We start from the raw sequence: 17,834 nt of genomic DNA on the forward strand, positions 1-17,834 counted from the left end.
CATGAGACCACTAGAGGGGGATTTGGTCATTTGACTGCAGGAAAAGGCTACAAATAATGTCTTCTTCGTACATTGGTCCATGACCGTTGGAAGAAGCCCAGTGAAAAGAACAGAGAAGCTAGTGCTCTGTGTCTCCTTATTTTCTATCCTGTTTTCTGGTTGGTACACATGGTTACATTTTCAAAATGTAGAGATAACATGTTAACTAAACTGTGATGAGTTTTATGGTCATTTAGATGAATACAGAAATATAAACACAACATGCAACAACTTCAAAAGTTTTACTGAGTTACAGTTCAAATAAGGAAAATCAGTAAATTTAAATAAATTCATTAGGCTCTAATCTATGGATTTCACATGATTGGGCAGGGGTGCAGCCATGGGTGGGCCTTGGAGGGCATAGGCCCTCCCCCTTGGCAGCCAGTCCCACCCACTGGGGAGCCAGGCCCAGCCAATCAGAATGAGTTTTTCCCCACAAATGGTGCGAATGGACAATTTCTGGGAATCTCAGCTTATGAAACAAAGGACCAACACTCTACATGTTGCGTTTATATTTTTGTGTGTAATTGAATTGTTTAGACCAAGTGAAAAACGAGTGAGATTTTCCAATTTACATGAGTGTAGCCAAGCTAAGTAGCTAGCTAGCTCACGTTTGAATGCGAGTCAATCAGATGAATTAAATTGTATTTGTCACATGCTTTGTAAACAACAGGTGTAGACTAACAGAGAAATGCTTACTTACGGGCCCTTCCCCAAAATGCAGAACATTTTGAGAATAGAAGAAAAATTGAAAAATATTAACATGAGAAATAAATAGAAAAATAATTACACGAGGAATAAATACACAATGAGTAATGATAACTTGGCAATATACATGGGTTACCAGTACCGAGTCGATGTGCAGGGGTACCAGATAGTTGAGGTAGATATGTTTATATAGGTAGGGATAAAGTGACTAGGTAACGGTATAGATAATAAACAGTAAGCAGAGTATGTGATGAGTCAAAAGAGACTAGTGCAAAAAGACTCAATGCAGATATTCCGGGTAGCTATTGGTTCACTACTTAACTAACTATTTAGCAGTCTTATAGCTTGGGGGTAGAAGCTGTTCGGGTTCCTGTTGGTTCCAGACCTGGTGCATCGGTGCCGCTTGCCCTGTGGTAGCAGAGAAAACAGTCTATGACTTGGGTAGCTGGAGTCTTTGACAACTTTTGGGCTTTCCTCTGACACCGCCTGGTATAGAGGTCCTGGATGGCAGGGAGCTCGGCCCCAGTGATGTACTAGACTGTACGCACTACCATCTGTAGCGCCTTGCAGTCTGAGGCCAAACAGTTGCCATAACAAGCAGTGATGCAGCCAGTCAAGATGCTCTCAATGCTGCAGCTGTATAACTTTTTGAGGATCTGAGGACCCATGACAAATCTTTTCAGCCTCCTGAGGGGGAAGAGGCATTGTCGTGCCCCTGACAGCTTATCATGAGGTATTATAAATCAGGCGAGCAGAACCTTGAGACTTCCTTAATATTAGAGATTGTGCACCAGTTGTTAACAAAGAGACACACACCCCCTGACAGTAGGGTGACAGCCTTTCGGTTTCTAGCCCAACATTCTAACAGCTAGGCTACCTGCTGCCCGTTATAAATGTTTTGTCTTTTAAATGGTTATATTTTTTCAAATGAGTACTCATATTGAGTGTATTTACATGTGTACATATGAACCACACTAGTTATGTGTATTTTAGAAGGTTACTTTTTATGAAATTTGTATTCAATGGTTGCATGCTAATTGATAACTGCTAGCTAGCATAGGGACAGTCAATAGCTAGCCTTCCATTTCATCCTAGCTAGCTGTTTTTAGCTTCTGTTATTGTTAGCTGTCCAAAGGTTTTTGTCACATTTAATACACAGGCCTAAAATGAATTTTTATGTATTTGAAAATGTGTGAATGTGTTTGATTTTGGAATTAATGTAAATCGATACTTTTCTACAAAAATATGATTTTAAATTAGGGGTGTCAGTGTTAGTCAGTTAACGCATGTTAACGTTTTGTCATTTTTATGCACTTATCTTTACAGCTAAATTGTGATATGATTTGTTCATATATGAAAAATGTACATTTGAAAAATCCATGAGAAACTTCCCAAATGTGTCCGAAAACCACACCTGACTATATATATATATATATATATAAATGTAATGTGGAAATATATATATATATATATTTCCACATGACATTTTTCACATGTGATTTGTTCATACATGTGTGTTCATACATGAATCCGAAAACCACATTCCTCTTACTTTCCCACGCACACACACATTCTGCGACACTTTCTCTGTTTCTCCCCCCGAGGCAGCCCGCCAATAAATCAGAGCTAATTCATTTCTGCAGCATTTAGTATTCCATAAAATCAATTCAACATAATTTACATGAGGAGCACCCACCCATCTCTGTGAATGGAGAATCTGACAACAACACAATTAACAACCATACAGTGAACACCCATATGACAAATACCATCTCAAAGCTAACAGAGCATGGGAATCGTCCTTATTATAAATATAAAAAAGGTCGATATTTATCCATTTCCGGATAAAGGTGGTAGTTCACAAAAACATGAATTTGATTTCAACTTCAAAGTCATGATCTGTCCTCCCCATTTCTGACCCCAAAATGTACTTGTGGTAGTGTGAAGTATTTTATTTTAACCCAAGACACTTAATTGACTGTCGTTTCTGCAGGGCATGGCTGCTGGTTTTAAGGATGAGTTTGTTTGGGAGAGGGAGAGACATTTGGACAGCGACACAGCCTCTTTCCAGGCACAGAAACAAAGACTGTGTTGTTGCACTCAAGTGAGGGAGTCCCACAATTCTACTTAGACTTGCAGACGGTTCAAAACATCTTTACCAGACACAAATATCAATGAGTACATTGCAGCATCAACAGTAGAACAGTTGTAAGTAAGAAGCTGGCAAGCTGCATGTCATGTCATGACATATTCAGGATGTGGTTGGCATTGGATAAGGAGAGAGGTTCCTGTTGAACTTTACAGAAAACGTTCTCAGTGCTAGAGAAAAAAAGAGGAAAAGGAAATATGAGAGAACGGCAACAGCAAACACACACCTAGAGAAACACTCTCTCTCTTAGATACAAACACACAAACATGCTACATAGGCATTTAGCAGCATATTGGTAGCGCCAGTGAGTGACACAGTCTGGTCTGGTACAAAGAAAGCCGCTGCTCCTGCTGGGCTGGGGGCATGAAGCCTGCTGACAGGCCGGGGTAAGAGGGTCCTCCCCTGGCTCTTTGTCTTCTGTTCAGCATGCCTGGACACATTGAAAGACCTGTGGCCCTCCTTCATGACACACCCAGAGGGGGTTCTTCAACTCTCCACACTCACTGGCAACTGTGAACACTCAACACACACACCAAATCCAGGAGAGAGAGAGAGAGAGAGAGAGAGAGAGAGAGAGAGAGAGAGAGAGAGAAACACACACACAAACACACACACATAACAAACAAACATTGCAGCGTCCCATCTGTGTTTCACCCCATTACCTCGTTGAGGCAGAGCGCTAACGGCTGTAACCCAAAGGGGACCACTGATACAGAGTAGACAGAGTAGACCACACAACACATAACTGACTGATGTATCCAGTGTATTTGGAAAGTATTCAGACCCCTTGACTTTTTGTTACGTTACAGCCTTATTCTAAAATGGTTTAAATACATTTTTTTGTCCTCAATCTACACACAATACCCCATAATGACAAAGCAAAAACAGGTTTTTGGATTTTTTTTCAAATGTACTAAAAATAAAAAAACTAATTTACATAAGTATTCAGACCCTTTACTCAGTACTTTGTTGAAGCACCTTTGGCAGCAATTACAGCCTTGAGTCTTCTTGGGTATGACGCTACAAGCTTGGCACACCTGTAAGCTTGGCACACTGGAATTTCTCAAATTCGTCTCTGCAGATCCACTCAAGCTCTGTCAGGTTGGATGGGGAGCGTCGCTGCACAGCTTTTTTCGGGTTCAAGTCTGGGTTCTGGCTGGGCCACTCAAGGGCATTCAGAGACTTGTCCCGAAGCCACTCTTGCGTTGTCTTGGCTGTGTGCTTAGGGTCGTTGTCCTGTTGGAAGGTGAACCTTCGCCCCAGTCTGAGGTCCTGAGCGCTCTGGAGCAATCTTGGTTACATCAGACCAGAGAATCTTGTTTCTCATGGCCTTAGACTCCTTTAGGTGCCTTTTGGCAAACTCCAAGTGGGCTGTCGTGTGACTTTTACTGAGGAGTGGCTTCCGTCTGGCCACTCTACCGTAAAAAATCCTGATTGGTGGAGTGCTGCAGAGATGGTTGTTCTTCTGGAAGGTTCTCCCATCACCTCTGTCATCACCTCTGTCATCACTCTGTGGTGACAGAGGAACTCAAGCTCTGTCAGAGTGACCATCGGGTTCTTGGTTACATCCCTGACCAAAGCCCTTCTCCCCTGATTGCTCAGTTTGGCTGGGCGGCCAGCTCTAGGAAGAGTCTTGGTGGTTCCAATCTTCTTCCATTTAAGAGCGATGGAGGCCACTGTGTTCTTGGGGACCTTCAATGCTGCAGACAATTTTTGGTACCCTTCCACAGATCTTTGCCTCGACACAATCCTGTCTCGGAGCTCTAAGGACAATTCCTTCAACCTCATGGCTTGGTTTTTGCTCTGGCATGCACTGTAAACGGTGGGACCTTATATAGACGGGTGTGTGCCTTTCCAAATCATGTCCAGGTAATTGAATTGGACTCCAATCAAGTTGTAGAAACATCTCAAGGATGATCAATGAAAACAGGATGCACCTGAGCTCAATTTCGAGTCTCATAGCAAAGGGTCTGAATACTTATGTAAATAAGGTATTTCTGTTTTTTATTTTTAATATATGTGCAAACATTTCTAAAAACCAGTTTTCGCTTTGTCATTATGGGGTATTGTCTGTAGATTGATGAGAACCAAAAATAATTTTATCCATTTTAGAATAAGGCTGTAACATAAAGGTGTGGAAAAAGTCAAGCGGTCTGAATACTTTCCGAATGCACCTTACACAGACAGCCAGTTCCTCTGGGGGAGTGAGCAGCTCTCTCTGTTCTTGTAAAACCCAGCAGTCTGCTGTGCTGACTCTTTGGCTGGGTAACTCAGTGAAACTCGTGACACTTGCTGAAGTGTATAATGTTTGAGGGCTTTACTCTTTAATCCCTCTGTGACTGGCTGCTCCCTCCTCTCTTCCTGAACCTTGGCTTGTTTCAGCTGGTATCAAAGATACAATATGTCACTGCCGGAAGAAAGCCTTTTTTACATTCATTGAAAGCAGTAACTCCCTTTTATGTAGTCTGAAAACGTCATGACTGTAGGACCAAGAAAATGAATTCAAAATATTCCTGAAGTTTCATTATCCTATGTCCAATATACGGCAAGTTACATTTTTGGAGATACAAGGATTTCTTGCAACAGCGATGACTGGTGTGTTCAGGTGCTGTTTCTATCCGAACGGACATTTCCAGCAGCTATGAGGTATTTGAGAGCTCAGCTTCTTCCCATGGTTGTGTTGATAACTGAGAACCACAACATGCAAGCATACATGATTTAGTGTGAACCTGTCTTACACAGAACAGACCATAAAGGTGCAACATTCATCCCCGCATAGCCCATACTATTACCATGTGGTCTTGCATACTACCATCCCTAACTCACTCCACACTATCACCCCTCTACACTAGTACTCTCGCCAGCCCATGACAAAAAGCAGAAGATAGGGGGAGAAGTAAAGGATTGCACTCTCCCCAAATTTCCTCTCCTCCTTAATCATCACACACTGACCCCTGCCCTGCAGGCAAAGGAAGCTTTCTGGAAATCCCTCCATCTCAGAAACACATTTACCTTTCTTTGTTAAGACTATCCAGCTCAGCCAAAGGAAGCATTGTACAGCTGCTTGGACAGCCAGACAACAGATCAGGCTCTACCTGTGGATTAATCTCTGCTTCAGATGCTGGTCTGAGATCAGTTGTCATAGACTATGATAAGCCTACCCTGCTGGGCTGTTTATTAAAGGGTTTATCATGCATGGTAAATAGAATTCTCGATATTCAGTTCTCTTCACAGAGCACTGAGTTAATTCAGATGCATGTTATTCAATAAAAGTTACGTATAGCCAACACCAATCCATCAATTCCTGCTTTCTCAGACTTTTATAGGGGGCCTAATAAAGTGCTTATATTTAAGGCCCAGCGCAGTCAAAAACATGATTTTTCTGTGTATTTATATATATTTCCACACTATGAAGTTGGACTAATACTGTGAAATTGTGAATATTATGATGATACCCTTTTAGTGCAAGAGATGTTTGAAGAAAAAGAAAAAAAATCGGCCTGTTTTGGTGGAATGGAGCTTTGGCATTTCCATTGTGAAATCAGTTAATAGACCAATAAGAAAGAGAGTTCCAAACCTCTCTGACAATAACAGCTAGTTTTCAATTTTCCACTCCCAACTTAGACCACTCCCAGACAGTCCTAGCAAAATTATTGCCTGAGAAAATGTTCTTTGCTAAGAAGCTATTTTCGTTTATTTTTGACAATTTTAATTGAAAAACCATCTCAGTAAGGTACTTAATTGTTACCCAGAAATGATTTGATATTGAGAGAAAACGGCTGCATTGGGCCTTTAATCTAACACACACAACACAAAAGCACAAAACATACCCCACTGAGTGATTACTACAATTCTAAGAAAAGGCTAAAGAAAATCTAAAAGCCCCAATGAGTGTGCGAGACAAAGGGCAAAGATGGACATGAAAGAGCTTGAAAATGGCATGAAAGACAATGGCTGTACATAAAGAGCAGCTTAACTGCACCGGGTTTCATTAACTATAGGCCTCTTTGCTTTGTCTCAGTGCCTATTGAGCCCCTCTCACCCCTCTCTTTCTGGCTCTACCCTCTACCACATGCACCCTACCCTCTACCCCACTGTATAAGGGTCCTTCACAGAGCAAAGGGGTGGACCTGAGATGACAGGGTCTGAGGCGTGACTAACGCAAGAGCCTGGTGTTGCGGTATGGGACCGTACCATCCCGGTCCTGTGCGGTATAGAAGACTTGTCACCACATATAGAGCAAGACAATGACCAACACCAGCCCCCCCCGGCTCATACCAACCCACCCCTGTCATCCTCCGTCCATTCAAGGAAGCTTCTTTCAGGAGGTAATTCAGAGAGCCACTAAAGAGACTTTGATTCTGACCAGTTAGAATGTGCAGTGTGACAGACAGACAGACAGACAGACAGACAGACAGACAGACAGACAGACAGACAGACAGACAGACAGACAGACAGACAGACAGACAGACAGACAGACAGACAGACAGACAGACAGACAGACAGACAGAACACAAACACAAACACACAATAAACAGAGAGAGAGCGAGGGAGAGAGAGAATGGAATTCCTTACTAGAAGGCTTATAAACTTCCTGCACTTCTCCTTTTTCGGACTCAACACTGTCTCCTCTTTCAGAACAGACACACAGAGCTCTTTTGTGCACCATTTTGCCAGTAAGACTTGTGTCACAGCCCGACACTTCACCAGACAAGTCAGATAGGCTGTATTAGCCTCGATGGTCAAACTCAGCCTTTTGAAGGTTGAGTGTGACGCTGCTAAGAGACCACTGTATTAACTCTATGTCTATTCGCGTACATGCGTGGCTTGTATTTGTGTGTGTCTGTGTATCTGAGTGTGTGAGAGGAAAGGCAGCCTGTGGTATTATGATGGATGAGAAGCAGGGTCCCCAGAGCTAAGGCCGTGGATAACTGCCTGGTTAAGTCACTCGCTACCTAAGAATCCATTCAACTCTGCACAGCACAGTGTAGAACAGTACAGCACAGCACCGTGCCTGAATCCCATACAACAGAGCTCTCCACTTTCACATGGCATTCCATACACAACCACAATCTTAGCACATTTAAATGCTTGCGTTGAGGGCTGTTAAATAGACCACATCATTAGTGAGCAGATCAAGACAGACTGCAACAGCACAGACGAAGTGGCCTATACAGTATCTTTCTCTGAGAGAGAGCCAGAGTGAGAATTAACCCCAAAATCCCCATGAAATCATACCTCTATATTCTGTACTCATCAGTGTGTGAGCCTGCCACTGGCATCACCCAGAGACGTCACATGGCGGGAATGTTTAAAAGAAATATGTTTAGCCCATGAGATCTTCTAATGTCATCCAGATATAAGCCACTGCTCTTCTCATTTATAAGTGTATGTATGTGTGTGTGTGTGTGTGTGTGTGTGTGTGTGTGTGTGTGTGTGTGTGTGTGTGTGTGTGTGTGTGTGTGTGTGTGTGTGTGTGTGTGTGTGTGTGTGTGTGTGTGTGCGTGCGTGCGTGCATGTGGACATGTTTAACTATACTTGTAGGGATCAGAAGTCCCCACAAGAATTGTAAACAAACAGAAATGTGAACATTTTTTTTGTTCCCATAAGGTCATATGCTATTTCCAGGGGGTTTAGGGTTAAGGTTAGAATTAGTGTTAGGGTTAGAATTAGGTTTAGGGTTAGGAGCTAGGGTTAGGTTTAGGGAACATTTGATTTTGAACTGAATTGTGTGTCCCCATAAGGTTAGTTATCTTCTTTTCGGATCAGTGTCCAGTCAACGGGACGGTTGAGCTAACGTAGCATGAGGCTGTAAGTAACAAGAAAATTTCCCAGGACATTGACATATCTGATATTGGCAGAAAGCTTAAATTCTTGTTATACAAAACTGTGTGTGGGTGTGTGGCTATAGCCATCAACATTTGTATTTTTTCCCTGTCATCTGCTGCTGTGGATGCTGGCCAATGAAAGAACCAGAGTGTGTGAGTCAGCCTCCACAGTGAATTGTACACAACAAGGTCCCAGATACCCAGTGAACTTCAGAGTGAACAGCCTTTGGGCGCACACACACCAACCGCACGGCTGACATTTGTTAGGGTGTTTCTTTTCCTTTACTTCCTGTTTATTAATAATGTACTATCTAGGAAAGGAGAGAGGCACTACTCACCATAAATATGGTCAGTTAATGCTATGACAAGGGAAGCGTCTCGCTGGACAGCTACTCTAAAAATAATACCCTATATAGAACAGAGGCAGAGAGAGGTGCACCTGGAAAGATCTCCTCTAAAATTAAAGCTCTCCAAGCCTTTTAGACATTGACAGCTGGATCCCTGTCCATGTGTTTGCAAATAACAGTTGAGGTTGGAGAACTTTGCTTCATTTGAGGAAAAACGGGTGGTGGTTGGAATCATTGAGAATTTGAATTATTTTATTCCATAACCTCTTCAGAAACAGTGTGACACTTCAATTCACAGCGTACCTCTGAAAGGCCCAGATCATGGGTTTTCAAGATAGAATGTGAGCTCTTGATAATTCTAGCAATGATCTAAGTTCAGATGATCCATGTGCAGCACTGACTGGCCAAGGAGATTCATGGTCTCCATAAACTAAGACAAAGTACCTAATATGGTGAATAGCACAGTAAAGCTCTCCACTAGAGCCCTTGGTGGACAGTATGGACTCATCCATCTACTAGAGTACCGAGTGAACAGTATGGACTCATCCACCTACAAGAGCCCCTGGTGGACAGCATGGGCTCATCCAATTACTAGAGCCTTTAGTGGACAGGATGGACTCATCCAACTACTAGAGGCTTTGGTGGACAGCATGGACTCATCCAACTACTAGAACCCTGGTGGACAGGATGGACTCATCCAATTACTAGAGCCATTGGTGGACAGTAAGGACTCATCCAATTACTAGAGCCTTTTGTGGACAGTAAGGACTCATCCAAACTACTAGAGCCCCTGGTGGACAGTATGGACTCATCCAAATACTAGAGCCTTTGGTGGACAGCATGGACTCATCCAACTACTAGAGCCCTGGTGGACAGTATGTGCTCTTCCAATTACTAGAGCCCCTGGTGGACAGTATGGACTCCTCCATCTACTAGAGCCCCTGGTGGACAGTATGGACTCATCCAATTACTAGAGCACCTAGTGGACAGCATGGACTCATCCACCTACTAGAGCCCCTGGTGGACAGTATGGGCTCTTCCAATTACTAGAGCCTTTGGTGGATAGTATGGACTCATCAAACTACTAGAGCCCTGTTGGACAGTATGGACCCAACATCTACCTTTGGGCCCTGGTCAACAAAAGTGTGTAGGGAATAGGATGTAATTTGGAATGTAGGCATCAACTGTAGACACCTTGCAGAAGTGTGTGGATCATCAATGTTCCTCCCTCACTTTAAAGACTTGCACCTCCTTCAGGAATACTAATACTTGAGCAAGTTATTTTTTTCTAAAATGATGGGTTACTGATTGAAAGTGTTTGGTTGTTGAACTTTGAGGAAGTGGAGACTGACAGACTGGTACAGGTGGTTCTACACTTTTAAAAACAGTACTGTGGTTTTTCAAGTAACTTACTGGCAGCCAGTTACCTGTAAATTACTGTAATAAAAGGCCCAGTCTTAAAACTGGTTCCAGATCAGATAAAGCAAGGCCCTGGTAGACAGCACATGCACTGACAGAGGGACAATCTCAATCAGATGGTTGAAGGGGCGCACTACTGCCAAAATCATATCTTTGTTCTTTCCTATCATGGAGAAAATTTCTTAACCTTTCTGGGAAGGGGGTTCCGCTAACGGAACACCTGGTCTACAGCCAGTGAAATTGCAGGGCGCCAAATCAAACAGAAATCTCATAATTAAAATTAATCAAACATACAAGTATTATACACCATTTTAAAGATAAACTTCTCTTTAATCCAACCACAGTGTCCGATTTCAAAAAGGGTTTACGGTGAAATCACACCATGCGATTATGTTAGGTCAGCGCCAAGCCACAAAAACCATACAGCCATTTTCCAACCAAGGAGAGGTGTCACAAAAGTCAGAAATAGCATTAAAATGAATCACTTACCTTGGATGATCTTCATCTGATGGCACTCCCAGGTCTCCATGTTAGACAATAAATGTTTGTTTTGTTCGATAAAGTTAATCTTTATGTCCAAATACCTCCTTTTTGTTTGTGAGTTTAGTCCAGTAATCCAATGCACAAAGCATGGACACAAAGTCTCGACGAAAAGTCTAAAAAGTTCCATTTGAGTTTGTGGGAAACATGTCAAACAAAGTTTCTAATCAATTCTTAGGGTGTTTTTATCATAAATATTCAATCTGACCCCACAGACACAGGATATTCGATAGGCATTCACTTAAACTACAAACCTCAGAATTCCCACTACCTGGTTGGATTTTTCTCAGGTTTTCGCTTGCCATATCAGTTCTGTTATACTCACAGACATTATTTTAACAGTTTTGGAAACTTTAGAGTGTTTTCTATCCAAATCTACTATTATATGCATATTCTAGTTTCTGGGCCTGAGTAACAGGCAGTTTATTCTGGGCACGCTTTTCATCCAAACTTCCCAATGCTGCACCCTATCCCTAAAGAGAATGTTCATAGTTGGGTCAAATAATATAGGCTGTTTGATTTATAGGATGCAACAGCTAAGTCAAAACGCAAAACATTATATTTTTCCTTTGATTTTCAAAAATCCTACCCTACGGCCATGTTCATCAAGTTGTTCATGATTCACCAAATCCCAACTAATTTATTGAAAACATTGAATTTTATAAAAACAAGAGAAAAAAAACACATTCAACACCTCTTACAATATGCACTTATATTAATAAAAGCATGATAACACGTTGGGACACAGACTGTTTTATACACATGTTTATAGTAAGGATAATAAATTAGCTGACATTGCCTATCATAAAGTCTCCGACATAGGGTGGATCGATTGCTGAAATAAAAATAGCGGAGAACAATAGCCGTGCACACATCCAAAACCAGCAGCCTTCAAATCCCCCTCACAAGCGCGGACGCGCGCAGTACACGCACGCACGCACACACACCACGAACCTCGGCAACCCTCACTCACGAGCGCACAAACCGTTATAAACACAATATCACAGCAATAATGAAAACCATGTAGCATGTAGTTGGTATTTAGTCAGCATACAAATTCTTCTTTGACAGTTATAAAGGCAGTAAAAGATACTGGTAAATACGTCTACAACAAACCTTGTTTCATTATTGTACACCATGAAAGTGATTGCACCATTGCACCGTATTACACCAAACCACACTTAATAATAAATAAAGCACTGTAAACGTGTCTCTGTACAAGTCATCATGCATAGTGTTTTATTTTGTTATCATTAAATGTGGAGAGATCTTCATGGTGCAAATATAAGAGGTAGTATGGGGTCTTACCGTTTGTCGGGTCCTGTCCGGGCTCTTGAAACGCATTTCCAAGAGACAGAAAAACTAAAACAACTCCAACAACAAGGTCGAATGTCTTCACACCTGCCATATCCAAGATCCACGATTGATTGCACTGCTCCTCTTTATAGAATGTTTATTTTTTCATACACCAAAAATCGTAGGGGACTCGTAACTCTTCTCGAGTGTAGTCTGCAAGACAGCCTTTTGCAGAGCAAAACCTGTCTGCGCTGTTCGTTGGTTTGCAGACGCGGAATATGATGTGTGGTGTTTTGTTTGTGTGTGTGTTTGTGCGTGCGTGAGTGAGTGAAGATATGCGTGAATGCGCGCATACGCTCATCGGTCCAAGAAGGTCCCGGGCCACCACCAAAAAAGCAACACGGTTCAGAATATTGGAGTCATCTCAGCTCCACACGCATAGGTCTCATTCCTACCCGGGAAAGAAGAGGTGCAATGTGAGTTGGGTTCTCAGAGAGGACTCCTTCGTCACCAATCCAACACCACCAACAGTACTTAGCGTTTTACAGTCAGTGCAAACCACCAGTCTGCAACAATACCGTGTCAGATGCAGCTGGAATATGCTATCCACCCGTAATTAGCTGGATAATAATGGACTTTTCTGTGATACAAGACAGACAAGAACTTATTACACTATGAGACAGTTTTTTTTTTAAAGTTTAAAAAAAAAATCAACCATAACATCTTTGTTGAAACCACCCTATCCTATACAGTGCACTCAGAAAGTATTCAGACCGCTTGACTTTTTCCACATTTTGTTATGTTATGTTACAGCCTTGTTCTAAAATGTATTAAATCGTTTTTTTTTTCACTCATCAATCTACACACAATACCCCATAATGACAAAGGAAAAACAGGTACATTTTTTTGTGCAAATGTATTGAAAATAAAAAACTTAAATATCACATTTACCTAAGTATTCAGACCCTTTACTCAGTACTTTGTTGAAGAACCTTTGGCTGTGACTACAGCCTTGAGTCTTCTTGGGTATGACTAACAGCTTGGCACACCTGTATTTGGGGAGTTTCTCCCATTACTCTCTGGAGATCCTCTCAAGGTCTGTCAGGTTGGATGGGTTGCGTTGCTGCACAATTATCTTCAGGTCTCGCCAGAGATGTTTGTTCTGGTTCAAGTCCAGGCTCTGACTGGGCCACTCAAGGACATTCAGAGACTTGTCAACACTCCTGCATTGTCTTGGTTGTGTGATTAGGGTCGTTGTCCTGTTGGAAGGTGAACCTGGAGCAGATTTCCATCAAGGATCTCTCTGTACTTTGCCTCGATCCTGACTAGTCTCCCAGTCCCTGCCACTGATGCTACCACCCCACCATGCTTTACCGTAGGGATGGTGCCAGATTTCCTCCAGACGTGACGCTTTGCATTCAGGCCAAAGAGTTCAATCTTGATTTCATCAGACCAGAGAATCTTGTTTCTCATGGTCTGAGAGTCTTTAGGTGTCTTTTGGCAAACTCCAAGCAGGCTGTCATGTGCCTTTTACTGAGGAGTGGCTTCCGTCTGGCCACTCTACCATAAAGGGCTGACTGGTGGAGTACTGCAGAGATAGTTGTCCTTCTGGAAGGATCTCCAATCTCAACAGAGGAACTCTAGAGCTCTGTCAATGTGACCATCGGTTTCTTGGTCACCTCCTTGACCAAGACCCTTCTCCTGTGATTGTTCAGGTTGCTCGGACAGTTTTGGTGGTTTCAAACTTCTTCAATTAAAGAATGATGGAGGCTACTGTGTTCTTGGGGACCTTCAATGCTGTAGACATTTCTTTGGTACCCTTCCCCAGATCTGTGCCTCGACACAATCCTGTCTCTGAGCTCTATGGACATTTAATTCGACCTCATGGCTTGGTTTTTGCTCTGACATGCACTGTAAACTGTGGGATCTTATATACACAGGCGTGTGCCTTTCCAAATCATCTCAAGTGAATTGAATTTACCACAGATGGACTCCAATCAAGTTGTAGAAACATCTCAAGGATGATCAATGGAAACAGGATGCACCTGAGCTCAATTTCGAGTCTCATAGCAAAGGGTCTGAATACTCATGCATCTGTTTTTTATTTGTAATCAATAAAAAAAAAAATGTTTTCCAGTTTGTCTTTATGGGGTATTGTGTGTAGATTGATGAGGGGAAAAAAAATGTAATCAATTTTAGAATACGGCTGTAACGTAACAAAATATGATAAAAGTCAAGGGGTCTGAATATTTTCCGAATGCACTGTATGTAGTCTAGGCAGCCCATAGTGCATGGACGCTAGATCTGCACTATTGTCTAGGCTTGATGTGCATCCCTGGTAATACACTCGTGTCCCCCGTGGACCCGCTCATACATAAAGCATCATCCATTCAGGCTGCAAGGGCATAATTTTCTTAATTAACTATCTTTAATGGTGAGAAGTCGCGAAAACATTTTACATTTTCATATTTAGGATGTTGCTCACCGTGTTCAGCCAAGAGGCACATGCACAGATAGGGATCTACCTGGGCAGAGCACATGCCCCTTTGCCCTTCCAGTTTCCACAGTGCCCCTTACAAAAAAGTCCTGCAGGATATTCCTGTAGGATCCTGTAGGAATCATGCATGTTGTCCATCATGAAGACATTCCTGCAGATATACCATAGGATTTTCTGGGACACATTCCTTTAGGACAATTCCTGTAGGAATCACGCATGTAGTCCTTCAGGAAAACAACCCTGCAGGAATCCTGCAGATAGTCCTCAAATAAATCCTGCAGGATTTTTTCCTGAAAGACGACCTGCAGGAATTGTCCTACACCAAATTGGCCCCAAAGTTCTGTAGGTAAGATTCTTACAGGTAATTCCACAAGATTTCCAGGGCCATTTTCCTGTAGGATAACCTGCTGGATTCCTTTCTCATCCTTCAGAGAATTTCATGTCGTAAAATCCACATTCTTTCTAAAGAATGGACAGATTGCACAAGATATCAGATTGAATGGCAATTGTATTATCCAATGAAGCAACAGCTGTGTTTGAGTGTCGATTTCACCAGCACTGCATAAAATATGATTCCTAGGAGAAAGAAAACATGAGATTTTGAATAAATATGTAAAAGCATATTTGTAACAGGAGTGAGAGTAATGGTGACGTCACATGAACAGCTTATGTGTATTGGTGTGAAGGGAAACGGATGTCTGCAATGGTAAACTTGGTGATAGTTGATTTTAATATGGCTGGTACACCAACAACATCTGTGAGTATGCGTGTATGTTAGGCTTTGTTTAAAAAGGAGAAATTATAGGCTGAAATTGTGTTATGATGTTACCTTCGCTTGCATGGCTGTCCAGTGCGCCTTCTGTGGTAGTCAGTCTCACTGTTGTTTACACACTCTGTCTTAACTGGGGAGGAGAGGAGCGAGATGAGAGTGGCAGAGTTCAGAGTTTAACTTCAGAACATCTGAGTGTTACATGAAAAACAGCAACGAAATAGTGCTAAATATATATTGTAGTATTAAAAGACAACCTACTCACCTTTAACTAGTAGACCACTGGACTAATGTCGCTGCAAATGAGACAAATAGTCAGAAACAGATTAATTAGTAAATGTATTGTTTTCTCATGCACTTACCAACTTTGCTAAACTGTTAGAAACACAAGATAAATAATTAAAATGAAATGCTAAGTGTGTGTGAAATGCTAGGTGTGTGTTTTCTGTGTTCCCTGTAGTCTAAGCTGTGAGGGAAAAGAAGAGAACTCACATGGTGGTGGGAAAACTGTCCAAGCAAACTAAAAGTAAAACAGAGAGAAAGTTCAAAAATTCCATAAACTAATGAATTAATTGCGGACTGAAGTCCCTGCTTGGGAGAAAATGTTCCAGAGGAATAAGGAATAACTTTGTGAAAATGTAAGTATTAGGTTTATTTATTCACCAAATTATGTTAAAATGTTGTACAAAATACTTTAAAATGAATTTTGAATACAAATGTTGAGTCACTGCTGTTTATCAGCCCGGTAACCGTGCTAAGTTAGCTTGTCGGACGCGATGGCTAGCTAGCAGGCGATCTCGTCCTGGTTATCAGTTGTTTACGGATGACAAACTAAACAAACTATTCGTAAAGCGGTGTCAATTGTGAAGACTCGGACAGTTTTTTTTTATCCTGAATTGGTGTACTTACTAACCAGCTAATGAGAAATGTACATGTAGCAAATAGTTTTTTCCACATTTGTTTTCAGGGACAGATGTCAGCTGATGTGTTCATTTCACTCCATGCCATTGGCTTGGCAGGACAAAAATAGTCGTGGCTGACTGGTTTGGAGGTAAGGCATTTTAACAGCATCTGGTTAAAAACATAGGAAATACAGCTAGCTGTGTTCTGCTCAATCTAGCCAGCCAAGTGACAGTATTTGTGTATTCTTACATGATCAGTAAATCCATGCATGCAGTGTCTGTATACCTGTTAGCTAACTTTCTTCTTGTCAGTTTCCCTCCCCTCGTGTTTCACCATTGCATATAAAGAAAATGTTTTAAATAATGAAATGATCAATTCAAAGTAAATCGGTGACAACTTGATCAAGCCTATGAATATGGAAAACTGTTTACAAAGCCATTGCACAGGGAACAAACGGAGGAGACCACAGATATAGAGGGGTAATCAACAAGGTAATGGAGTCCAGGTGAGTCCAATATAGCGCAGCTGCACGTAAGGATGGTGACAGGTGTGCGTAATGAAGGGCAGCCTGGTGCCCTCAAGCACCAAAGAGCGGGAGCAGGCGTGACAGTACCCCCCCTTGGGACGCCACCCAGCGTCCCACCTGGGCGAGCCTGACGGGCCGACTGAGGCAGGGCACTGGACAAGCTGGCTGAGGCATAGAAGCCCGACGAGCCGGCAGAGGTGTTAGAGCCCGGTGAGCCCGCTGAGGCATGGGAACCTGACGATCCCGCTGAGGCGTGGGAGCCTGATGGGCCAGCTGAAGCATGCCGTGGGGTGGGCGCCTGCCGAGCCCCCGAGGAAAGAAGACCTCTCGAGCCTGCTAATACAGGCAACAAACGGAGGAGACCACAGATATAGAGGGGTAATCAACAAGGTAATGGAGTCCAGGTGAGTCCAATATAGCACAGCTGCGCGTAATGATGGTGACAGGTGTGCATAATGAAGGGCAGCCTGGTGCCCTCAAGCGAAAGAGGGGGAGAGCAGGCGTGATAATCGCCTATCATTTAGTTATCAATGGATAAGGTGAATATAAAACCAAGCTATAGCGAACATCAGTATCATTCAATAATATGCATGGGTGTTATAGTTGTATGAATTTATCACAATGCAAGCCTGCTCACTGGAAATGAAACACCAGCAGTCCTAATGCAATGCAATATTGGCTTCACAGTGAAACACTACTATTCTGGATATTTATCATTCTTAAACATTAAGCAAAATTGCTAATTTTGCTATTTCAAATACTTTTTTCACTTCAGCCTCTGTACAATGCATGAAAGCTTACTTGTCATACGTC

The 17,834-nt window shown here is 42.3% G+C and overlaps 1 protein-coding gene across 1 annotated transcript in view; it reads right to left on the reverse strand.

The window, feature by feature from the left end:
• LOC106578707 (plexin domain-containing protein 2) overlaps window positions 1-12,850 on the reverse strand; it is a 161,569-nt gene extending 148,719 nt beyond the window's left edge. The window contains exon 1 of the mRNA XM_014157836.2: window positions 12,339-12,850. Within this exon, the coding sequence (XP_014013311.2) occupies window positions 12,339-12,438 (100 nt within the window). The 5' untranslated portion in view covers window positions 12,439-12,850. The remainder of the gene's footprint in view (window positions 1-12,338) is intronic.
• Between the last annotated feature and the right edge of the window lie 4,984 nt (window positions 12,851-17,834).

This window comes from Salmo salar, chromosome ssa19, assembly GCF_905237065.1.
Source record: "Salmo salar chromosome ssa19, Ssal_v3.1, whole genome shotgun sequence".
NCBI lineage: Eukaryota > Metazoa > Chordata > Actinopteri > Salmoniformes > Salmonidae > Salmo > Salmo salar.